This window comes from Chelonoidis abingdonii, chromosome 2, assembly GCF_003597395.2.
Source record: "Chelonoidis abingdonii isolate Lonesome George chromosome 2, CheloAbing_2.0, whole genome shotgun sequence".
Lineage (NCBI taxonomy): Eukaryota > Metazoa > Chordata > Testudines > Testudinidae > Chelonoidis > Chelonoidis abingdonii.
Window position 1 is genome coordinate 262,566,638 of NC_133770.1, and position 26,674 is coordinate 262,593,311.

A 26,674-nucleotide genomic window follows, 5' to 3' on the forward strand; every position below is an offset into this window, starting at 1 on the left:
CAAGGGCAATCCATTATTGCTCCAATTGGTGAGGGCAAAAACGAACAGGAAGTCAGTGCTGTAGAGAGGATCATAAGTACAGCTTGAAAGAAGGGAAAAGGCCAAAGTATGGAAATCTTTTAGGGAATTGATCCAAAGGATAAAAATGAAGACCAAGACAGAGGTAAAAATATCACTTTTTTCATATATTAAAGATTGGTGTTAACCAGAAAGGATTCCTTGAGACTTTCGCAAGTTTTAACTCTCAGATGAAACATTTACTCCAGCATGTCAAAAAAGTGACTAGAGTGAAGGTAGAGGATGATTTTTGGTGGTTGAAGATACATAGATAGATTTTTAAGAAGATCCTTCTTTATTATGTACAAATAAAAAAACAGCTATTAGTGGTCTGAGTTTTGAGAGGTTCATATTACATTTTAGGGCACTATCTTGTGCTAGCAATTTCTGAACTGAAAAGACTAGGGAAAAGAAGTATCTGTTTTTACTTACCAAGTATTCACACGAGATTTGCAAAAATGGTGAAATTTTGCCATTTTAAAGAATAGTGTAATGGTTAAAAGGCAGGACTGGGAGTCAGAAAATCACGGTTCTATCCGACCACTACCAGAAGCTAGCATTACGATTTTGATAAAGTCACTTAACCTTTCTGTGCCTCAGTTTCTCCATCTAACTGTAAATTGTTCTCTATAAGGCAACTGTAGGGCCAAACTGAATTTGTAGGTCAGCATGGTTTTGATCTGGCCTGTGACATCATCTATTTAGTAGTAGTTAAAATCTGAGTAATCAGCTAGTGGTGTAGAGCAGTGCATTCAGCACTTGTGACTACAATACACAATGTGTCAGGTCCTCAGCTGAGGACCTAGCCCAAGAAATGTTGCCCTGTTTCTGAGAACAGTTTCAGTGCAAAATATATACCGTTCAAAATAACAAAAACAAAACCCAATCAGGACGCTAACATGGGAAGATGTTTATTGGTGAAAGGACAAAAAAGAAAAAAAGGTATTATTCTATGAAACAAAACAAAAAATCAATTAATTTACCAGTTAGCACATCCCTGGGCAGCCGTACTCCTGATCAGTAGATCCTACTGGTCCAGCTAGAACATTCATGCTCAGCTGTCATTTCAGAGTGGTCCCTGCAGGGCTGTCCCTAGCCATTCTGGGGCTCTACACAGCACCCCCCCGTGTGGGGGGGAAGGCCCAGGCCTCCACGTGGTGGGGGAGGCTGGCCCCAGGCTTCCGCCGGAGGGGGCGCTGGCTTGAGGAGTAGAGGGAGAACTGCCCCCCAGCACTCACTGGTGGAGCAGGCTGGAACTGAGTCGCTGCACTTCCCACTGCCAGTGAGTGCAGGCCCGACCCTGCTGCAGTCCTCAGGAGACTGGGGGCAGGGCTGGGGTGGAGCAGGGCTGGGGGCTTTGGGGAAGGGGAGGAGTGGGGGCAGGGCTGGGCGGAGCAAGGACAGGGGCCATGGGGAAGAGGTGGAGCAGGGGCTGGAGCAGCATGCAGCTGCATAGGACACCAGGAAATTTGGAGCACCAAATTTCTTGGTGCCCTATGCCTATTGGTAGGGACAACCCTGGGTTCCTGTTCCATTAGCAAAGAGAGTAGCTTAATATATGTTAAGTTGAACAACTGGAATTTCATTGAATCCTGTGTACTGCTTCCAGCCTAACTCCACCTGCTCCCTGTAGCCTTGGTGTCTCTCAATAATAGTCCCTCCGAGGAACATGGTTCCTCTGACTCCACTTCCACAGATTATGACACATCTTCCCTATTATACAAACTTTTTACTACAAATAAAACAAATACTTGAAGCCAAGCCTTCAACAACCTGTCCCTTCAGCCAGAGGTTGCTAGCACATAGCTGACTTTGAGTCTTGTCGTTATCACAAAATTCAGCTGATTATGTAGTCTCTGAGATAGTTGGATATCCTCAGCAGACAGCCACACTGGGACTAACCTCTCTGTGTCTTCCTTTCATCTGTCTTCAAGTCTAGCAAACAATGTCTCTAGAGTATCCTCCTTCCTTGTGCGGCTGCCTTCTGGATAGTTCTTTGTCTCTCTGTTCTGTGATGATCTGTGTATCTCTGTAGGACGGGGTGGGCAAACTTTCTGGCCTGAGGGCCACATCCGGGTTCTGAAACTGTATGGAGGGCAGGTAGGGAAGGCTATATATCCGTCCCCTCCCACTTCCTGCCCCCCTCAGAACCTCTGACCCATCCAACCCCCCTTGCTCCTTGTCTCCTGACTGCGCCCTCCCAGGAACCCCTACCCCTGACCACCCCCCGGATCCCACCCCTTATCGAACACCTCCACTCCCTGTCCCCTGACTGCCCCGACCCCTATCCACACGCCCGCCCTCTGACAGGCCCCTCAGGATTCCCACACCTATCCAACCACCTCCTGCTCCCTGTCCCTTGACTGCACCCTGGGACCCCCTGCCCCTTATTCAACCCACCCGCTCCCCGCCACCTTACCATACTGCTCAGAGCACCAGGACTGGCAGCCACGCCACCTGGCCGGAGCCAGCCACACCGCCACATAGTCTAGAGCACCAGGGCAGGACAGCAGCTCTCGCAGCCGCACTGCCTGGCAGGAGCTTGCAGCCCTGCTGCCAGAGCACTGGCAGCACAGCAAGCTGAGGCTGCAGGGGTGGGGGGACAGCAGGGGAGGGGCCAGGGGCTATCCACCCTGGCTGGGCAGGACAGTCCCATGGGCCGAATGTGGCTCGCGGGCCATAGTTTGCCCACCTCTGCCGTAGGCTCTCTGAGTCTTCTGTCTTTGGCTTGTAAGTGTCTCCTTTGCCTTTGGATCACTTATCCCTCTTGTGTGGTTACCTTGTATGATCTCGGTGCAACCGGGCTCGAGGCAGAGTTGACCCCTCTGCCTAGTTCCCGAATATGGCAAAATAAGTGTTTTATTTTCCTGCTGTTCTACTCCTGTATGGTCAGATCTGTGTACAGATGAAACTGCTCCTTCCACTTGGTCCATTGCTGGGCTAGGTTTGTGTCTGCAAAATCCAGGGCTCTAGGACAGTGGTTCCCAAACTTGTTCGGCCGCCACTTGTGCAAGGAAAGCCCCTGATGGGCCAGGCCGGTTTGTGTACCTGCAGCATCTGGGCCCACTTCCAGCAGCTCCCATTGGCCCAGAGCAGCGAACCGCAGCCACTGGGAGACGCAATCGGCCAAACCTGCGGATGCAGCAGGTACACAAACCGGCCCGGCCCACCAGCGGCTTTCTCTGCACAAGCGGCGGAACAAGTTTGGGAACCACTGCTCTAGGAGCTTCAGACTGAGTTCCATGGCTCACCCTGCCAGCTAATACACTTCAGAGAACTCAACGTTCCAGTGCTGCCACCGTATTTCATTAGCAGAGAGTAAAGCTGAATGCAGGTTAAGTTGAACAAGTGGAACTTTATTAAATGCTGAGTTCTGTTTTACATGAGTTGTTTCCAGCCTAACTCCTCACATTCCCTGTTCCTCTGGTGTCCCCTCAATAACAATACCTCCGGGAGCTGGACTGTCTGTGTCCAGTTCCACTGATCATGATACATTCCCCTGTTCTTTGGGCCTAGTGCTGGCAGATGGGAAGGACTGGAAACAGCATACAGTGGATCAGGAGCAGCTTGAATTTTTTTCAAGAATCCTAGATAAATCGTAACAAAATAAGCTGAGTCCATCACAGGAATTCTGTGCTGAAATTTCAATCTATTTCAGCTTAATACAAAACAAAATCCAGTGACGAGGCTGTTCTTCCCTTAAGGTTTCTTTGAACCTATTTAAACAAATAGACAAGGGATATAAGGGTATCCCCCTGGGGTATTCATAACAGCCACATCTCAGGAACATGCTAGGCAGCCCACAAGGAGGCAATCTGAGGTGTACAGCAAAGACTTCCAGGGCTGTGCCTTTTCTTCTCTCAGCATCTTTTCAGCACATGAAAAGATGGGAGTTGCCTTACCAAGTTGGGGGGTCAGTGCTAACGAGGCCAATTCAATTAAGGTGGAAGTGGCCTTCCTCCTTTGATATTCACCCCTTCTTGTCAACTGTTGAGAATCGGCCACTTCCACCTTAATTGAATTAGCCTCGTTAGCACTGACCCCCCCGACTTTGTAAGGCAACTCTCATCTTTTCATGTGCTGTTATATTTATACTGCTTTCTGTATTTTTCACTCCATGCATCTGATAAAGTGGGTTTTAGACCACAAAAGCTTAAATTATAGTCTCTAAGGTGCCACAAGAACTCCTCGTTGTTTTAACCATCTTCAGTAATTTCTGAGGTACCTTGCACTGTCACTTGGATTTGCAGATCTCTCTTCTTGTAGTATTTTGGATTCTCAATCATGTTTGCTGTGTCAGACCACTGTCCACTCTCCATAAGTTTCAGTCTGGATTGGGTAACTTCTGTTGCTTAGGAAATTCTACATGCTTTGTGAAGGGGTTAATTTCATAGATGTCATTATTTGAGTTTTTTTGTTCCAGATTCTAATCAAAATCCAGTCTTTTTATCAGGGACTCATTTAACGCCCCCAGAATTGCAAGATTGGTTCTTCAGCTTCACATAAATCACCATTTGTAACCTCAGATTAAAACATATCATTCGTATCTTTCATTTTTACATGGGTGCAGTATTCTTTAAATTTCTGAACTACAGTTTCATAGTTAGCAGTATCCCCAAGCTCAAGTGTTCAAAAATTGAGTCATGCCACAAAAATCATCAGACTGTCTTTAAAAATCTTTAAAGCATGATCAATTTTATGATCTTTTTATTTACCTTTTGGGTTTTTAGCCTTTAAGTGGCACTCATGTCATGTTTTCAATCTTTACTCCCCAACCAAGAGAGATAGAAACATATTCTCTTTTCAAACGAAAGTTGACATATTTACCTAAGCACACAGTGCCAGGAGCTAGGGCTTTAAGAAAATCACCAAATGTCATGAAACACATGATAAAATTAATTGGTATCACTGAGTTAGGCTGTTCTGCGTGAATTAACTGAAAATGTTAAACATAGCAAGTGCTTCACAACCATCCATTGTCAAAAATAAGGTATGTCTTCCTTTTGACCAACATCCATTGCTTGCAAATGAAGAGTGAAGTGCTGTTTGAAATTCCTCCAGTCTTCTTTCAAGTTCCCAGTGAGTTTCAGCTGTGAAGGAGCTTTTAGCTGCTCCATTTCTTCACTCAGGTTATTTTCTGAATCTCTTTTTATTTCTGGTAGTGTGTGGTATTCTGTAATAACTCAGAGAAAAGGTGCTTGACAGAGAGAAGCTTCCTTCAGTATCTCAGTTGCAACTGCCGCTGCATTACTTAACATGATCTCTTAAAGGTACAGTTCCCCATACCTGACACATGTTCAGCCAGAAGGACAAGGAGGGGTTCTGACTACACAAGGAGGTGTTTATTTTTCTGTTTTCTTTAGGCCTGTACTTATGATGTCAGTAATCCATACTGGGAACAAGTTTTCACCAAGAAAAGCTATTTGTGTAGCGTGGAAAATATTCTGCCTGTGTGTGTGTGTGTGTGTGTGCATGCGTGCACACGCAAGCAAGCTTGTGAACAGGATTGCAACAAGAAATTTCTTGCACAGCTTTTTACTTGGGGAGTCTCTTCAAAGGTGTTTGTTCTCTGCTATTCCTTTCTATATTCTATCTCTCCAGCAAAGAATATCACTGGCACTACCTGTACTTCCTAAAAGCCTACTCATTGTCCCTGAACTGTTTACGCAAGTGGCCATTGAATAACAGATTGTATAATCAAATATAAACTGTTTTATATTTTTGCTGTTTGTGATTATATCAAGTAGTACTCTAAATTCTGATCCCTAAGATCTACGCAGGCCGCTTTCACAACAAAGACTTTAATGCAATTTTCTCTTGAATTGCTATCCAGGGAGATAGTCCAGGTAAATCATGAACTCTGTTGAGAGAATATTATAGGCTGTTAGAAGGTATAGGGGAACTAAGACAAAAGGAGCATAATCTATGGCTCTTATTCTTTGACTTGGTCTGCACTATGCGTTTAAACCGATTTTACCAGCGTTAAACTGATTTAACGCTGTACTCGTCCACACTACGAGGCCCTTTATATCAATATAAAGGGCTCTTTAAATCGGTTTCTGTACTCCTCCCCAACGACAGGAGTAGTGCTAAAATCAGTATTACCATATAGGATTAGGGTTAGTGTGGCCGCAAATCGATGGTATTGGCCTCCAGGTGGTATCCCACAGTGCACCACTGTGACCGCCTGACAGCAATCTGAACTCGGATGCAGTGGCCAGGTAAACAGGAAAAGCCCCGCGAACTTGTTGAATTGATTCCTGTTTGCCCAGCATGGAGCTCTGATCAGCACGAGTGGCGATGCAGACCCAAATCAAAAAGAGCTCCCAGCCATGGACCGTACGGAGAATACTGGATACTGATCACTGTAGAGACAATCTTTCCTATCAGAGCCCGTACAGAAGACAAAATGCAAGCGTTTAAAAAATCTCCAGGCTACCACAGTGCTGCTGACAAGCGTAAACGGAAAGGCCAGAGAATCAAATGACCGTCATGGATGAGGAGGCGGTTGAGGACTCCAGCTTCCACAAGTCCACAGCAGTCTCTGAAAATATTTACATTCTTGGCTGAGCTCCAATGCCTGTAGGTCAACACATGGTCTGGCTGGCTTCAGGGTAATAGCTCAACAATTTTACTCCCCCACCCAGTGAAAAAGGAAGAAATCGTTCTTGACTTCTTCAGTGCACCCTATGTCACTGAATGCTGCTGGTAGACACGAGCTGCGGCAGTGAAAGCAAGTATTCTGCTCCTCTCCCTCCCCGGTGGCAGATGTGCAGGAGGAATGCTAGCCGTCCTTGGCATCAGCCCGGTAGTGCCCTGGCTGGCCTCGAGGTGAGGCTGGCTGGGGGCGCCTAGTAAAAATAGGAAGAATTCCCCCTGTCATTCCCAGTAGAAATGGTACAGACGGCTGGTACAGAACGGCTGGTACCGTCCCGATCATAGCAAACTGGGGCTGAGCTCATCAGCCCCCTCTCTTTCCTGGGTAAAGAAAAGATTCTGTCGCTGGACAATCATAGCCAGCGGGATCTGGGCTCCTCTCCCCCGCACCGCTTAATGTCCTGCCTGGACTGTCAAGGCAGTGGGATGCTGGCTCCTCTCCCCGCACTGCTTAATGTCCTGCCTGGACTGTCATAGCAGCGGTCTGGCTCCTCTCCCCCACTGCTTAATGTCTGCCTGGACTGTCATAGCAATGAGGTGCCCCCCTCATTTTATCTCACTAACAATCTCTGTTCTATCCTGTTTCTTATAAACTATGACACAAATGGTGGGACACTGCACGGTACCCAGGAAGTTGGGAGGAGGGAAGCAACGGTGGGATGTTTCAGGGCAACCCCCGTGAAATGGCATGCAGCTCGTCATTTCGCGGAATCTGACATGAGCACTGTGATCTCTGAACACTGGTTCTCTAGTACACTGCCTCATATTCAGGCAGGACTGACTTCTATTTTTAGATACCTAATAAGAGGGATTGACTCGGTTATCCCATTTTGTCTTGCGCCCCGCCGCACCTCACCGGGGCAGCTCCACTGATAGCAGAGACAGTACAGAACGACAGATACGGTCATCTCATTGGCCAAATTTACAATGGCACGACGGTACGAATAACTGATAAACCGTCTCTGCTATCAGCCACAATGCAAGTGAATGCTGCTGGTAGCGCTGCTAAGATCGCTCTGTCAGTGGCTCAGGAGACATACGGTGACAGTTAAAAAAAAAAAAAAAGGCTGAACCGGGCTCCATGGTTGCCTGCAATGGCGTCTGCCAGAGCAATCCAGGAAAGGGTCGAATATTGGTCTGCCTTGCTTTCCCAGAGAAGGAATGAGTACGACATTAGCCCAGACCACCTGCGACAATGATTTTTGCCCCATGAGGCACTGGGATCTCAACCCAGAATTCCAATGGGCGGGGGAGACTGCGGGAACTATGGGATAGCTACGGAGTAGCTACCCACAGTGCAACGCTCTGGAAATCGACGCTAGCCTTGGACCATGGACGCACACTGCCGAATTAATGTGCTTAGTGTGACCGCGTGCACTCAACTTTATACAATCTCTTTTACAAAACCTGTTTATGTAAAATCGGAATAATCTCGTAGTGTAGACGTACCCATTGCTGCATATGAAGTTAAAATAAAACATCTATCAAGCTGTAACGCACAAACAATTTTGTGTGTGTGTGTTTCCCTTGAGTACCAGCTGGTATTTTGATTGCATGCAAGTGCAGTCAGTTTTATGAGTTGATGAAAATATTATTGTGTGCTGGGGCATCTTTTTTTGCCCTTTTACCTTAACTCAGTCTCTTTGTAAACAGGGTGAAAAAGCCCACTCTCTTGGTCTAGAGAGTGGTAGTTAATTCAGCTTGGTCTCACAGATAGCAGAAAAAAGCAGAGGAGTAAATAGTTTTGAGATTGCATGGGCTTAGCTTGGATTTAATTAGGGAAAAGACCAGATAAGTAACCCAGCTCTGGAAGCTTTCCTTTGTAAATCCTCTGAGGTGAAGAAAGCTCCTTTAAGAGAATATAAATGTCTGCAACATCTGGGAAAGTTAAGGATTTAAGAGAATTGTCTGTTACATCACATTAATCGCCTACACGGTTTAAATAAAACATTTGTAAACTACAAAACCTTGGGCTTGATGTTTTCAACACTATGCTAACGTAGAAACAGACACATTTGCTAACACCTAGTGGCTGCTTAAACAGTGGCTCAAGGAAGAATGAGCTTTAGAATGATTGGCATTAGACCTACTATAAGTCATAACTCCAGGAAAGATTTGACATGACAGTCAACAAGAAGAGAATTATGATCAATGTCAAAGGCATTCATTTTTCCTTTTAATGAAGAATACCTCATTTTTGGCTGACTCTGTTTCCTTTTTGCTTTGTATTCCCATTGGGGCTACAGTGTTGAGCTGGGCATTTGAAAGAGCTGGGAAAAGAGGTTTTGGGGAAACCACAAATTTTACTCATGTTTGGTTCACTTCTCACATTTCAGAAGCAAGTATTTTGGAAATCCAATAATTTGTGTTTGGCAGGTTAGTGATTTAGGTTTGTGGTATTATTAGTTAAGCATGTTGTAAAGTTCAGCCACACTTATCAACAGCATGGACTGAAATTTTGAATATTTTAAAGTCTGTAATTATACTTAACGCTTGTGCTTTAATTGGTCAGACTTTTCTAAAGTGTGTTAAAATATGTTGTCCAGTTATTTTAGTTAGTGCAGAGAGCAAGCTGTATTTGTTGTATTGTCAGGGATCTTGCCTTTTGTAGCTGTCATTTGTTGTTTTAAGTAATCCTTTTAAATTAAGTTACTAGTATATATTATTTCCTTTTTATTCATTTATCTGATATTTGCACAGATTAAACAAGCATAAAATGAAAGATTAGTCTTTTATTCTAAAAATTATATTTGACTTATAATACTACACCCTTCCAAAAATTCCCCTAATCCTAGTGTCTGAAATTTCTTTCCTAGACTCACATTTTCAGAAATGTACGTGTGCAAAAATCAACATGCATAATTTGTGTGTATAATTGTAGTGTTGCCAAGGATTGGAGACTTGCATGTACCAATAATTAATTAGACTTCAAATGATCTAACTGGTCATTGGTGTGCACAGGCATAATGACATGTACAATTTTGCAAACCTGTTTCTGAACATTAGGACTTAATTATTTAAAACTCATTTTAAGACTGAGGTAGATATTGAGTATTATCTTCATTCTGCTTCATGCAGGGGAAACAGGCAGAGAAAGTTATTGACTACGGTTGCACAATGAGTCTGAGGCAGATAAAGAAACAGCCAATTTTTTTTAGGTATTGTAGATTTAAACATTTGTGAATTATCTTGCTTTGAGGGACTTTACTATCCTGTTAATGTATTTGTGAGTTATTAAATTTTTTTGTTGTGTGTTCTGCATGTTATATGCAAAACTTTCTGTATATCAAGAAGAGAGACTGTATTGTTTAGGGGAACATTTTCAATAAACTCTGCATGGAGTTAGGCGTAACTTCCTGGGAATGTTAATGGTCATTGTGCATAATTTGCCAGTGCCTCACACTTTTATCCCTTGAGCCAGTGAAGACTTTGCCTGATGCCAGAAGACTGACAAAACCATTGGAATATTTTAATGACAGATTTATACTCTGGTTGAGTTCTATCCTTTTCAGACTTCATATCTCTGATTTATGAAACTTTAGAAACTGAGGTTCTCTCTAGTACAACTGGATGCTGAAGACCCTGTGCCACTTTTTGTTAGAGTAAGGATTTGTTCATGTATCCTTGGCCAAATATCTCATCTGTCCACTATTGTGCAATATATACTATGCACTAGTAAGCTGCTGGCTGCAGTCCCAGATGTGACTGCATTTCAGTGGTGCTATATACTTATTATTTGTGAAGTGCTTTGGATCCTTCAAGATGAAAATCACTATATAAATGTTGACTATTTTTGCTCTATCAGAAAAAATAGAACAATTTGAAAAACACTGTAATGGGTAGATGAGGTTATATACCAAGAGCTTTTTTTGATAACTTGTTTCTGAGTATTTGCAAGGTTCAATAGAGAAACTAGACAAAAAGAATCCAAATAAATTCTACAGCATTGTACCATTTCTTACTACTTTTTCAGTAGGAAGTGTAAATGACTCCACGTGTACTCAATGTAAAGATGAATGGCATATGAAACTGTTTCTCTACTTAAGAGTATGTATATTTCTTTCTTTCTTTCTTTCTTTAAAGATCCTACTGAAGTTCTTTCACATACAGCTTGGTACTGCTCTGCTGTCTTTGTTTTAACAAAAGCTATTTTGTATGTTTAGATTAATTTCTCTTTAATGAGAAAAAACTCAAGTCTGTGACAGATTGCTTTCTATCATACACACCTGCATTTGCTCTGAACTTGGTAGCTTGATAAATTGATAAGATAAGTTGGTCACATGTTTTTTTAAAAAACACAAAACATAGGCCTTAATAAGAGAATGCTACATATTTCTTCTAAAAGGTTAAAAAGTATTTCTCAGGGCTCTTAAATTACCATATTCTGATACCAAGGGAAAATAAAACCTGGGCTTAGAGTCTTGTTTGTACTTAGAGGGCTTTCCGGACAGGAAGGCAATCTTGATGCAATGCAATAAGCCACAATACCAGTGGGGCATTACAGGTGAAAAATTTGCAGCTGTGCCCCTCACCACAATGTATTACAACTGTACAGTGGAATATTTCCTGTACAGAAATAGGGCTTGGTTAACTTTGTTTCCCAAGAGTAGATCACATTAAAATGTTATAAAATCATGATTTCCTGCATTTGAATACTTGTGGTTTCTCAACTGGTTCCAATATTACAAAGGGTTTTTTATGGCTTCTATTAGTTGAAGATGTATAGAAGCTTTTTTTCAAACTCAGCTAAAAGGCATTTAGGTATTTTTTTTAAAACAGATTTTTTTTCAGAAAAGATATTTTTCTTTGATATCTCTGCATTATAATTGATAGTTAGGTGTTTATTTTATATTCTGTAGTACTGATTTAAGTGTAAGTAGAATAAATACCACATAACTAATAGCAGTGGCAGACTACCATAAATATATTTGATTTAACATAGATAGAAGATCTGAGATGCTATTCTTAATTTTTTTTAAAAAGTATATTCCCCTTTTACCCAAAGATTTCTAAGTCCTTTGGAAAGCTGAGTAAATATTATTATCATTTTACAGATGAAAAACCTGAAATTAAAACACACACACAGAGGCATATTTACAATTGAACTAAATAACTGTGACTTTCAGACAGGCATTATTAAACCCAATTCAAATCAGGATCTAAAAGCTTTCTGTGAAGAAAAGGTAATGTATAGTTTCTTAAAGTTTTTCCAATTGCAGTATCTGCTTATAACTGTTAAGCACTGAGCAGGTGCTGTTGAGGAAGAATTTTCAGTGCCCAAAGTCTAAGGATATAGCAAAATAGTGTGAATAGCAAAAATAGTATGAATAACAAAGATGAAGAAATTTGAAAAAGGCATAACATAATTTCCTTTGTGCAGCTATAATTTATTGGATTATATAAAAACTGAAACATTGTTATGCTGTATCTGACTTTGAATCACCTCCGTTTTTTATTTGGATCCACATCAAAAGTCTAATGGAGTGAATTTCCAGAACATAGATATGCCAGAAGAGGTTATTTTCCACAGTGATGAGATATAATCTTAGTCCCTTGAGAAGGAGGTAAGAAATGTTATCCAGCTCTTAGAAGGCAACTTGCTCTGTACTATGAGTTCACAACACTCAGTTGCATAGGAAGCTAGTCTGGCAAGTGTGTATTGAAATGTTCTGAAACTGTAGAGTTATTCTAGAGGTCAGTTTAAATTATTTATTAGCAATGTACATAGGCACGTTTAATTTTTTATATGTTTATCTTTAGTTTTCTTTTGAATTCACCTTCTCTGTAATACACTTTTCAACTAACATTACTTTTTCAATTTTGATGCAAATCACTGTTAACCATAAAGTTAAAAATACAGATTGCTGGGTAACATTGCCAAGAATTTTCTTCCTATAGTAATGTGGACAAGAGTTTTTATTTTTCTTCTGCTACTTTTTCAGTTCACCTAAAGGGAGAGTTGTATTTTCAAGGCACTTGGCTGTAGAACAGAAAAATATCCTAATACCAGGATAGCCGTATTATGGAGCAATCAGTTATTCATGCAGGAAGCTTGGGTTAAAATCGCAGCATGGGTTGGCGTCTAACACAAAGTACAAGATTGTTTTGTATTCCACCTCTCTTTCACTTAGGTGGCCCTATTAGGAGATAGTAAAACACACACATGCTTCCTGTCTTCTGTGTGTATTTTGTTGTACAGTAGTTGTTTCTGGAACAAGAGTGACTTCATCTCCAAGGGAAAGTATCACCATGTGAGGGATAGCACTTCAAGAAGTGAACATTTAATCTTTAGAAGCCTTTTCTCAAACAAAAAAAATGAAACAGTACATAAATAAAAGGCCATAATTGCATCTCTGAAGGCAACACATGAACACATTAGTCTGTAACCCAGCTGTTCCCTTCTTTAACTCTTTCTCAGAGGTCACCAAAAGAGAGATGGAAGCTTTCAGTGCATGTATTTCTCTGCTCTGCAGTATTCCTACATGGAGGGAGGCTGCTGCCTTTTCTGTGTAAGGTATTTGTGCACTAAAATATATAGCAGCCATATTGCAAAGCTGAGTTTCAGGATTCTGAGTTCAGTCTGATTCTATGGGTGCTTAAATAATACCTCTACACTCAAGGTAACAAGTGAGATTGGGAGATACAAGCTAAACTCGGTGTTCTTTTTCTGTTTTGATGATGAGCATGATCGCAGCCATAGACCTTTTTGATAACTAGGGAAAAAAAGGAAACTTTTGTCAGCAGGCATGCTAGATAAAGAATGGTGGGTTCTTGTATGTGTGTGTTGTTTAATAGTGGAGTCTAGTGGCTAGCCTTGTAGCTGTGGTGTTTACCCTAGTTTTCTAGAGGAAATCACAGTGGTCACATTCTAAGAGGTAACAATTGAATCGTAACTAGAGTGTTACTCACACATTTCAAGATAAAAGAACCATATTTAATTTTACACCTGGGGCATGTTTTAGTGCATCTAATTCAGTCATTCCCACTGCCAGTGACTCAGTTTTGAGATATAGCCTATTTTCAATCTTTCACAACTATTGTTTTTGGCAGCTAATGCTGCCCAGAGCACCCATCATCCCTTAAATTTATCCAGATCAGGCATTACCAATAACCCCCCTAGAATGAATAAATCTATATGTTTAGGAAGAGAGGATTCTAAATCAAATAAGTCTTTTGCATTCTTCAGCCCAATATGCTTAGAGTTTGGGACAGTCCCAAAGCATATGAGCTGTAGTTAGTTTAGGAAGATCACATAAACTGCATATCTGACCTTTTAGTTTATAACCTAGAAATGATATCTTGAATCCTAATATATCTGTCTAAACTACATTTCTTATGTACGGTACATATTAAAATACAGCTAGGGAAAAATACTGTGCTTACAAATGAGTCGCTTTTCAAATTTTAAAACTTTTTTTCTCATTTTTATCAGTATACAGTGTGTTTTTCCTCATTAGTCACACACCCTATTCCTTTGGTCATTTTAGTGGCTTCCCCTGAATTCTCTCCAGTTTCTATATGTTTCTGTTAATGGGGACCGACAAATAAGCACACTCTTTCAGATCACAGTGGGGCCTAAAAAGGACTTTGATTTCTACCCTTTGATATTAAGTCTCTACTAATGCAATCTAAAATTGCATTGCCCTTTTTCACTGCGTATTCTGTTAGCACTCATCTAATTTTTATGTCTTGCAGTTACTGTTTTCCAACTTTCTTCCATTTATTGAATACCTATGTTTCCAAAAAAATTCCTTCCAGTATGCTGTATATTAGCTTGCATTTCTGCAAAATCAGTCTTGTCATTGTTTTCTGTCTATCTGTATTTCTGACTTCTCTGGGTCCCATTGTACAATATGTCCAGACTGTAGTATCATTTGTAAATTTCTTTGTGCTGTTAACTTGTGCTTTCAACTCAATCGGAGTGAAATTTTCAGGCTACTCCTAGCAAAAGAGGCCTTTTTCAAAATGGCTACCACCTACTATTGTTCCCAACAGAAATGAAACCAGGCTGCCTTTAGAGAAGATGGCCATTGCCATTGAGGAGATGGTAGCCATTTTGAAAGAGAGCAATTCTTCGTGAAATTTTCTGTAGAAGAACACTGTTTTTCAGCCCCTATTAAAGAAGAAACTTTCAGTTATGAAGAATAACCTACAAAAAAGACCATTAATACTAAACAATCACTTTAAAAAACTTAGTTGCAGCAGAACTACTCAACAGCAAGGGCAAGAGGAAATAACTTAGTGGGTGTGGCATGCAGAAGAATGTAGGGGACAGGAGCAAGGGGGATACTGGTGTCTGTGTGTACCAGCACAGAGGAATGCAGTATTGTTGACCTCAAGAGTTCAAAAATCATATTGGCTTAAATATCCTGAGGTGTTTGTTTTTTTTAAATAATATATTTGGGGTTCTTTTCCCCAAATATATTATTTAAAAAAAACAAACACCTTAGGATATTTAAGCCAATATGATTTTTGAACTCTTGGGGTTCAAGATTTTGTCAAGATTTTCTCTGCAACCATGAGGGCTACGAACTTTTTATTTTAAATGAATACTGAGAAACTCATGTGATCACATAATTCTAGGAGCACCAGATATTCAAATCTTGCAATAAAATCACAAGAGTTGGTAGCACTGGGAATATAGGGGGCAAGAGAAATGGGGAAACTTGTATGTGTGTGCAAAGTGTTGTGAAAGTCAGGCACTGGGGGAAATTGGCAACTAGGCTGTTTTGCACTGCTCTTGAATGGGACAATGCAGTCAAAGCATACCGGTGAACCTGACCCTAAAAGTTAAAATTAAGTAATGTAAGCTACATATCTTTTAATTATTAGCAATATCACATGGTAACATTCTCTTTGGGTTTCCTGTTTAGTGTTTGTATATGAACATTTTTAAAAAATCAAGGACATTTTAAAATAAAAACTACATTGAACTGGGAGTAAGGCTGAGTATATCTCAGTAATCTAGAGGTAAAAACATTTCAGGGATGTTGTAATTATGCCAAAAACAAAAATTAAAAGCTCACAGAATTCAGAGCGAAGGGTAAACTTAAAAGAAGTACACATGTGTTATAGTGCCCAAGTATACTTGGCCCTGTAATGATACCATAAGAAAAGGAAAAAATTGAATGTATCTTTTAAAAGCATTTTAATTTAATCTAGGATTAAAAACACAATTATACACTAATCGTAATTGTGTGGTTATTGCAAAGGGTCATTACAGAGTGGAATTAAGGTTGTTTGGGTGCCTTCACTGTGCATTCCATACATTACTAGGTTTAGATTTATTTTAAGTTTAACCTCTCTCACATTCTCAGTTACTTCCTTGTTATCAATTAAAAGTAGATGCAAGATATTTTCTTCTGTTTTCAGAATCTCTTGCTTTCTAGATTACACATTTGTTTTCTACATACTTGAGAATTTTCTTTGATGACATTCTCCCCAATTCAGCAAGGTATTTAACCACATGCCTAACATTAAGCATCTGAGTAGTTCCATTCACAATGATTGGTCTAATCATATACTTGAAATTAGGTATATGTTAAGTAACTTGCTGAATCAAGTCCACGGTATGGCTTTCTTTGTGACCATACAGATATCTGGACAGTTAGCACATTCCATAAGAGAAGCTGTTCTTTTTTTTAAAGTACCTTCAGAGATGGATCGGGATTTTTTAAAAAAATTTAAAATTTTCTAGTGATTTGTAGCAGATGCTCAAACTACTTTCCCCTTTATAGCTTCACTAATTTAATGTGCATATTTTAACACTATATTAAATGTTTTAAAGACACTAATTCAAATACAATTAAGCAGAGTTTTGTGGGGATTATTATTAATCATTTGTATTGCTGTAGCACTCTAATTATGGACAAGGACCCCAGTGTGCTAGTCACTATACAAACACAGAACAAAAAGTGGAGCTTACAATATAAGCATAAGACAAGAGACAACAGATGTATACAAATAGACTGATGGAGGAGTAGAGTACTCCATATTATAGTCACATCCAATAGATCTTTTGACTACCTAATGTGAATATGGGATTTTTTGTATTGTCTTTGTCATGCAGTGTAAATAACTATTTCTTTTCCCAATATATAGGAGGATGTTTTAAGTAACATCTTCATAGAAAAGTCTAAGAATAATGTAACTTAACTATATGGAGGTAGAACAGGGTACATAATAAGATTTTAAAATTCTCTTGGTCATTTGGCAATTATTTTAGTTTAATTTTATCATTATAAAGTGTACTGTAGATACCTGTTTTGTGTACTTGTATAGAAGTACAGAGTAACTGAGATTTCTTTAATATCGCAGGTTCCTTGTAGCTTGGAGTACTGGGATGAGCTCCAGAAATCATTCATTGCATTCCGGGAATTCAGTCTATCAGAAAGCAAAGTTTGTGAGCTGCAGCTGCCCAGTATCAGCCTTGTGAATGATCAGAAGGAGCTTGTAGCCTCAGACCTCTGGAGGATTGTCCTGAACAGCAATCAGAATGGAGCTGATGACCAAAGGTAATCTTAAAACAAGGGAAAGGTATACTGTTCCCTGGAGAGAACTGGTTCAAGAAACTTAGTGAAACTGATGTCCTTTCACTTATGCTAGTAGTAATTGCTCCTAACTGATCTTCAGATTGTGATTGACCCTCACACAAGTCCATGGAGTGTGGAAAGAAACCTCCTTCTCTTCCTGCAGATTTATAAGTTAACTGTCAACCTTGCAATCTGTGGAGACTCTGAACACAAAGATTATTAAAAAGGGGAAAGAGATCGTCAGACCATGGCCAATCCCCACCCACCTGCACTAGGCAGCAAAACTGACTCGTTAAGGAAGGGATGATGTGTCACACCTCATTGAGTGGTGTAGTAGGAGACATGCTTCCCCTGTGCACCTGGTAGCTACCACCAGAGTTGTGCATCTTTGCACTGCCCTCGGTGTGAGCCCAGGGCCGGATTAACTCTCCTGTGGGCCCGGGGCTTTTAGATTTTGTGGGGCCCCTATATACAAGAAGGGGGTTGGGGCAGGGGATTGGGTGCAGGAGGGAGTGCGGGTGCAAGAGAGGGATTCTGATATGGGGCAGGGGGTTGGGGTAGAGGAGGGGGTTCGAAGTGCAGGTTCTGGCTGGAAGGCGCTTACCGCAGGCGGCTCTTGGCTGCAGCATGCCATGACACCAATCTGCTCCAGGAAGCGGCTGGCTGTTAGCACGTCTCTGCAGCCCCTGGGAGGAGGGGGGACAGCGTGACTCCATGCACTGCCCGCACCTGCAGGCACCACACCTTTAGCTCCCATTGGCCAGGAACACACCAATGGGAGCTACAGGGACAGTGCTGGGGGCGGGGGCAGTGTGCGGAGCCACCTCCCTGCCAGGGGCCGCAGAGATGTACTAGCAGCTAGTGCTTCCAGGAGCAGCGTGTGGCCACGGCATGCAGGCAGCCTGCCTGAGCACCCCGCTCCGCCATGAGACTTTTAGTGGCCCAGAGTTGATCGCTGCCTGTGATTTATTTTTGCGGATTCCCCCTTCAGCCTGGGCTGCAGCCCCTAAAGCCCCTGCCTTAATCCAGCCCTGTGTGAGCCAGAACCTGAAAGGCACAATTCAGTTGTGAGTGCATATCTCAATAATGTTAATTATAATCTTAGTGATGCTTTATGGTCATTATGTATCAATCACATTGTGTTCTTTCTATGCTAACAAATGGAAATTTACCATCAGGAGATTTCAGAAACACTTCAGAAGATAAATGTTTTCATTTCTTCACACGTGGAAGCTTCGTAAATGGTTAACTGTGAAAGAAGTGCACTGAGAGTCAAAGTTTGGATTTTGTTAATGAGTTTTTTGATTACCTTACAGAGTTTGAAAAAACTATTGGGGTGCACTATTGTTTCTGATATTCAGAAATAACAATGCAAGTGATGTCAAACTGCTCTCCTTCTTGTCCTTTTAGTAAATTATACTGGATGGATTGGGAGATTGCCTACTGCAACCATGTGTTGGTTGTTACTGCCGTGTGTGTGAGAGAGAGAACCCATAGAATTCAGGGGGAGTCAGGAACAAAATCAATAAAAAATTAAACATCTGGTTTCCATTAATAATATCAGGTTGGAAATGATTTCTTGATGTTAATTGTGAAGGAATGCATTTTCATCATTGAGAAGTTAAGTGTTTTAGACAAGGTTAATTCCTCTGAATGTGGGACCTTTGCAAAATTACCTTTGTGGTCAACTTAGCACCATAGAAATGTGAACTCTGTGGGAATTGGAAATAAAGCTAGTGAAATTCAGTAGATTTTTTTCATCAAAGCATTTGACATTGCTGTCACAGCTATTGTTTTCTACTCAAATGGGATGTATCATTGTATCTAATATTTCACAGAGTTCTATTAAAAAGTTTTGTAAGCAACCACCACTAGGAACAACACTAGTGTTTAAAGGAAATGCAAATAACTTTAAAAGCTAATAGAGTAAACCAATTTAACCCAGAAAATGGTGATGAGCATAAGAAACATTTCATAGCACAATACAAATTCACACATGCAAAATATATTAATCTGTGGTTTTCAACCTCTGGTTGCAGCACCTGTGTGGGTGGTCATAGGTCCAACGTGCAGTCATGACCACTTTCCCTTTCTTTGTACTTAGATTGGGGCAAGTTTTTCTGTTATAACATGGGATCATAATATGGAAAATGTCAAGAACCGGTTTATTAAATAAATATATCTGTAGAAAAATTAGTGGTACAGTGACATGAAACTTCTAATCTACCATGATAACTTTCATTCTACTCATCCAGCTACTTTCCATAATTTTGTAAGCATAGGAAAAGCAAAAAAAGCCTTTTTTAGATATTAGCTCACACCAGGAGATCTAGATTCAGGAGCATGTTTGAGTCTCTAAAGGGGCCAGAAAGAAGTGTAAACCAGTGCAAATTATAGTCTTCCTTAGATTCATTTCTAGCTCTTATGAGGAAGCAGGGACGAAGTAACATGGAGAGTAAAGAGAGACAAAATGAATGCCTGATGGTGGATTCTCTAAGATCTCCATTTAGACCAAATAGTATCTTGAACTGCTTCGTTGGCCATCCCAATCAGGACTGATGGGGTGAAAAGTGAGAGAACTTACACCTAGATACCTGTATCACTCCACTCTCAACTCCATAATTAAAAAAGAAAAATAGATATAAGTACCAAAAATCATATTTTTGTGCAGATATGTTTAGTATTATTACTTCGTATTTACATAGCATTTGATATTTTTAAATGATGTAGTAACACATGATTAATCGGTTGATTAATTTTTTTAAAAAAAATATAGAATTGTCCTTCGAAAAGGAATTACTCCTATAAAGTCCTTAACTTGGCTGGAGTATATTTTCTGTGTTTGATTTTTATATTTTGGATCAGACTCCCACACTACCAATAACTTTCTTTAAAAACAAACCAAAAAATACCCAAAAAAACCTACAGGGTTTTGTTGTGACCTCTCTGATATGGTAATAACTAGTACTAAAGGGCTAATCCCTTGTGTTTTAAGTACTTTATCATTGATTCCTAAAATGTAAATAAAGGGTGAAACTTGTGTGTCTCATCCTATTTGGTGACAAGAAAACTGCAGATTTTGTGGGAAGATATGGATTCAGCTTACATGCTGAGTAGTAGATGACAGGCTGTGGTAACGTCGGCCGTGATGGCTATTATGCTATCCAAAGATGATGATGTCCAAAATTTATGGCATACTCACTATTTGCAAAATTGATTAGGGAGTGATTATTAATACAGAAATGGATAATCTAGGGGTTGAGTGGCTTAATTTATAAAGAACTCTTATTTCACTCATAAGGCCATTCATTTTTCAAATCCAGTTTGAAGTCCTGTATGAAATAATTGTAGTGGTTATTAAAGTAGTATAGAGGTGGGCAAACTTTTTGGCCTGAGGGCAGCCTTGGGTTTCGTAAATTATATAGAGGGCTGGTTAGGGAAGGGGGTTGTAGCCTGGCCCCCACCTCCTATCAGCTCCCCCCCCCCCAGGACTTCTGCCCCATCCAACCTCCCCTGTTTCCTGACGGCCCCCCTGGGATCCCTGCCTCATCCACACACCCCTGCTCCCTGTCCCCTGACCGCCCCCAGACCTCTGCCTCCCCATCCAACCCCTCTTCTCATTCCTGATGGCTCCTTGGGACCCCTGCCCCATCCAACTACCCCTTCTCCCTGTCCCTTGACTGCCGCCTGCTGTCCCATTCAACCCCACCTCCTTCCTGACTGCGCCCCGGGGACCCCTGCCCCCATTCAACCCCCCTGTTCCCCCCCAGACCACCCTCCCAAACTCCCCTGCCCTCTTACCAATCTCCTCTGCTCCGTGCCCCCTTACTGCACTGCCTGGAGCACTGGTGGAGCACCCCAGGAGCTCACAGCTCCACCACCCAGAGCATTGTGGCAGCGGAGTGAGCTGAGGCTGCGGGGAAGGGGGAACAGTGGTGGCGGGGCCAGGGCTAGCCTCCCAGGCCAGGAGCTTGGGGGCCAGGCAGGAGGGTCCTGCAATCTGGATGTGGCCTGTGGGCCATAGTTTGCCCACCTCTGCTTTAGTGGATAGTCCACAACAGAAACACCTCCACGTAATATGGGATAATTGGTAATTGCAGCTCATGAGTAGTCCTAAAAGAGGGTATAGGAGCAGAATTATGTTCTTACCTGAGAATAAATTACCTTTCTAGGTAAAGGTTTCATGGAGTAGGAATGGAAAGCTCTCATTACAAAGACTTCAATGTATTGTACTAGGCCTAAATAGAAAAAGACTTGGGGGGCAGGGAGGCTCCATCAATTTCTGTTCATACTGGTTATCATAGTAAAGGCTTTAAGGCTGTTGTATATATTTTATGTACTGAATAACAGCATTTCTATAATTATGATTTGTAATTTGTCAGTATTCCCTTAAAAATGAAAAATGCCTTAGCAGAAACATCTTCATATCTAAGATATCATAAAACAAGTGCAAACAAATTGCAATATGCCTTTGACATCTACTTTTTAAAAAATTCGTATGGGAAATCACAATTGTGTTTCCAGTTAATTGTTTTGGGTTAGATTCAAAGTAGTTTGATATAGTGGACTTAGACCTCTAGAGACCTGTGTTCTAACCACGAGTTAAGTGGTCTCTTTCTTCTCCAGGTGGATATTTTTCCTTGTCACAATTTGTCACAAATGGCAGTTTTGCTTTAAAGAATTCCACTGTTGGACTAGTAGGAATAATGCAGGTCAGGATTAGTCATTGTTCCCAGTCATCACACATTTAGCCAGAGCATTTCTGGGTTTGTAAGATGTGAAATTATAATTTTTGAGTATATCTTATCTGTATTGTAGAAGTTGCCCGCTTTATAAACTCTGACACTTCATGTGAATCTTTGGAAATCATTCTACGATATTAGATTCAATTTTGTTTGTACTTATATGTTCTCTGTTTCTATTGCTCTGTTTTCTAGTACAATCACACCTCAATATACAATGCCATACTTGGAGCTGTATAAGCTAACTCTGTGTTTTATTACTAGCGGGGAAGTTGCAGACAGTCTCTGCTACCCTTGTGCCTCTGGAGCAAGCCAGAGAATCTTGCCCACTATCATATGTTTGTGAATCACAATTGTTTGTTATCACAATCAGAGGCTTATTTAATGTACTTCTGCAAAGTTAAAATACCTACTTTTGCTTCAACAGGACTCAACAGAAGGAGTGTTTCTGGACTATCAAATAATTCTGTTTTATTACCAGACTGCATATGACATATAATGGGCAGTAGAATGAAAGATAGAAAATTTGGGGCTCGAATTCTCATTGCTTACACTTTAAGACTAAAGCAATGTTGAAGGTCAATCTGAAGTCTGCTCAGACAAAGAATCAGATTGCAATCACAGTATATCAAGTAATTTGAATAGGAAAAGCTCTACATTAGTTCTAAGAACTGTGATCTCCTTTTAAAAATAGATATTTACCGATGGTTTTACCACAAAATGGTATCTGAAATATTGCAGTTCTTTTCTGAATGGGGTTATATTGTGGTATCCCAGATGCCACTGAAGTAACTGTTAGCAAATATTGATATTTGTTTAATGCTGACTCCTTCAATTGTACTTATTATTTTGAATACCAATATGGAAAGTAGTGACCCTGGAAGTGGTTTCTGGGAATAAGAACAATGGACTCTCTCACTCATAATAGTATCATTTCCCCAGCCGTGGCCAAACAGCTGTGAAAATGAAGAACCCCAGAAACTCTTCAGATGTGAGAGAAATAAACAAAGAATCCTAATTTTCTTTTGCCTCAAATGATTTTCAGGGGACACTGATTTTCTCACAATAGCATGAGGTCCTCTTCAGGAGCTTAAAATTAACCTCTGTGTTGTGAAGGCCAAGACACTAACAGTGTTTAAAAAAAAAAAAAACCTAAATAAATTCATAGAGAATAGGTCCATCAATGGCTATTAGCCAGGATGGGCAGGGATGGTGTCCCTAGCCTCTGTTTGCCAGAAGCTGGGAATGGGCGATGGGACGGATCACTTGATGATTACCTGTTCTGTTCATTCCCTCTGAAGCACTTGGCATTGGCCTTTGTGGGAAGACAGGATACTGGGCTAGATGTACCTTTGGTCTGACACAGTATGGTCGTTCTTATGTTCTATGTTGCCTCTGTTCTCCTGTTTCTCCCCTTCCTTCCTACTGGGAAAGATACTCAGCTTCACTAATGTGCAACAATTTTATGCTCATTCTGTTGCAGAAAAAACATAGTTCTACTCAAGCTTGCCATTTAACTCTAGATTACTGGACATAATTGCATCAAGCATTTTGTAAGTAGTGGGGTTTGCTATTTCAAGTTTCTCTTGGAGTTGGTCTCAGCAGTTGGTTCAGGAACCAGTGATATGGTGGTCCTTTTTCAAACTAAGGTTTCTCCACGTGAATAAATGAAAGTAGTTAAGAGTCTTTAAAGATTTTTTTGAGTGTCCGACGTTTTGAGTGCCCAGCTATTATACCCACCTGGTATATTGTTTATAGAGCATGGAGATCACAGTAAAGTATGGATAAATGCCTTAAATTACTTTCTAGAAATGAAACTTCTGACACATGTCCTCCTGCATCAACCATGTCATGCTGTTCCACAATCATTATTATGATTAGAGGTGGGAAATAAAGGCCCTAGCACACTAGGACTCTGTAAATAAAAATACGTAAGAAGCCGATTATATTAAGTCTGAAGAAACAAGGAGTTTGGTTTTTATGAAAATATCCTTGTAATAATAAATGAGGAAAGAAGAATTGAGAGTCACTGGTACAATGGTTTCTGAAAAGAAAAATGTTTGAGTTTAAAGAAAATTTGAGATGCTCTTAACGGCTTCATACTACTTGGCTCTGTTTTTTATAACAACGAATAATTACTTTGGAGAGTTCATTTCTGGGAGGTTACTATGAACAGGGATAAATAAATCAATTTGGATAAATTCAAAGTTGACTCAAAGAAAAAAACGAAAATTAAATCTTTGTTAAGGTTCTAAAAAGTTAGATTAACCTTTCTTTCCCCTTCTTCTCTTTTTCATTTTTTTGTTTTTCATTTTTTTGTGTCTCTGTCTCTGGACAGAACAGGAAGTGCTGAAATATCATGGGAAAGGCTGCTCTTACAGTATTGCCAGTTCTTCTGAGATTACTAACTGGTTTTGCAAACTGAAAAGCACTCAATGATCCAGATAACCATTTACATTTCAGGGGGTTATTGGAATTGGTTATTTTTTTAAGCTTTGCCCATCCCTCCTTGAGACTGCTATAATAATCACAGAATCGTAGGACTGGAAGGGATATTGAAAGGTCAACTAGTCCAGTCCCCTGCACTCCTGGCAGTACTAAGTATTATCTAGTTCTTATAATTAGTTATTGCATAATGTTTTTCATCTGTATATCTGCAAATACTTTACAGAGGAGAGTAAAGCATAATTGTTTCTGTCTTACATATGCGGAAATAGAGGCAGAGTGTAGAACCAAGATTAGAACATAGATCTCCCAGTCCAATTCCCTAACCATTAACCCAAGCCATCTCGAAAAATTATTTATTTCCAGAGATACCAATTGGCAGAGATCAGCTGTACTGTAGAGAGAGTTATAAACATAGGCAATGGAAGTGGCAATGATGGATGGCGTCTGACTTTGGCAATTTTCAAAGTAATAGGGGACAAGTGGAAGAGGGAAAAGGAAGCATTAGAAATCAACTATAAATCTAGTATGCAATGATGTTGTAGCTGTGTCAGGCCCAGGATATTAGAAAGACAAAGTGGCTGAGGTAATATCTTTTATTGGACCAACGTCTGTAGGTGAGAGAGACTAGCGTTCGAGTTACACAGAGCTGGGCTTCCAGACCTGAGGCAAATCTCTGTGTAGCTCGAAAGCTTGTCTCTCTCACCAACAGAAGTTGGTCCAATAAAAGATATTACCTCAGCCACCTTGTCTCTCTATAAATCCAGTAGCAGATCTCTCTTTCCTCCTTCACTATCTCTGTACATTACGTCTTGTCTTTTTCCTTTGATAATGAACACATCTTGAATTGTTTATTGTTAAACGTATATAGCACCTGTTAGTCTAACATTTTCATGAATTGCAAAAACTCATCATGTCCACAAGCCCAAAGTGTACTTTAAGCTCTTTGAAGATAAATATCATGCTAGTTATTTATTATAACACATGATGATCAAATTAGGTGTGTGACATAAACATTAGGAAATTAAAGTGTTTGTGCATGAAAATTATGGGCACATATATATTTATGCATAATTTTGCAGATTCACATGTGGAAATTGAAGATAAATTGAAGGGCTGAAAATTTTCCCTCAGTGTACAAAGCATATTGGTTACATTTTTGGAATTTTTAATCTAGATCTGCTCCAAATTTTATACGTCTTTGTTATTTACTAAATTTAGGCTCGCATAATGTATTTAATATTTGGTTACAATTGAACACAAAACCAGTATTTAACTGTGGACAAAAACTCAGAGTTTTTTGGTCTCATACAAAACCTGGGATTTTTAACCTCAGAACTCTAGAATTGCAAAATAGCTAAGGTAGTGGGAGTGAGGAGCATTAATGATTGATTTGGCTTAAATTAGAAAGTTTATTTCTACTGCTATGATGTCTTAGCAACTTATAGGCTTGCGAGGCAGTTTTAGCTGTTCTCAAGAGAACTTCAGGATAAGTCTTGGAAATATTCATAGTGTCAGGAGTTGTCATTAGCAAGAGAAAATTCAACTGTGATGGCATTTTTAAATTATTCAGTTACTGTTTCATAATAAATTTTATACAACTGCATGCGGAGCTTATAACAGAGGTTTGTCTAAGACATTTTTCTAAAATTCTGACTATACAGTGGCAGAGGACAATAAGAGGCTTGCAGGGAGGGATTCAAATGTGGAAAAGATAGCTATAGTATATAAATTATGGAGTACTTTCTTTTAAAAAATCCTTTTTTGTCTTGGTAAAGTGAGTTTTCAAATCTTTCTTATGGCCTGTGCAATGTCAACACAGTTGACCACTACATTTTAACAAACATTAAAACATAACTGCTGTTTTTCATTAATTCTAAAAGTTTAATTTCTTCATTTTTTTGTTCACATATTTCAGTAAGTAAATTGAATACACTCTACTGTAATAACAAAGTTCTTTGATTGAAATATTGTCTACCGACTTCAGTTTGAAAACAAATTGTATGCCAGTATTGTATGCAGTGTTATTTTAGTCATGTCAGTCCCAGGATACTAGAGAGGCAAGCGGAGTGAGGTAGTATCTTTTGTTGAACCAACTTCTGTTGGTGAGAGACAAGCTTTTGAGCTTACACAGAGCTCTTGCTTGTCCCTCCTTTGTGCCAGTATTAACAGTTAAACATAAAATAAAATGGTTGTTTTGGCTGTGTCAGAAAAACAGCATAGCAAATGCTCAAATCCTGT

The 26,674-nt window shown here is 40.2% G+C and overlaps 1 protein-coding gene across 4 annotated transcripts in view; it reads left to right on the forward strand.

Annotated features, from left to right (window-relative positions):
- The window catches only part of VPS13B (vacuolar protein sorting 13 homolog B), a 996,761-nt gene that overhangs the window by 880,789 nt on the left and 89,298 nt on the right, over positions 1-26,674 (forward strand). For all 4 annotated transcript variants that reach the window (XM_075063129.1, XM_075063127.1, XM_075063130.1 and 1 more), the window contains exon 40: positions 17,032-17,228. In XM_075063129.1, coding sequence (XP_074919230.1) covers positions 17,032-17,228 — 197 coding nt within the window. The remainder of the gene's footprint in view (positions 1-17,031; positions 17,229-26,674) is intronic.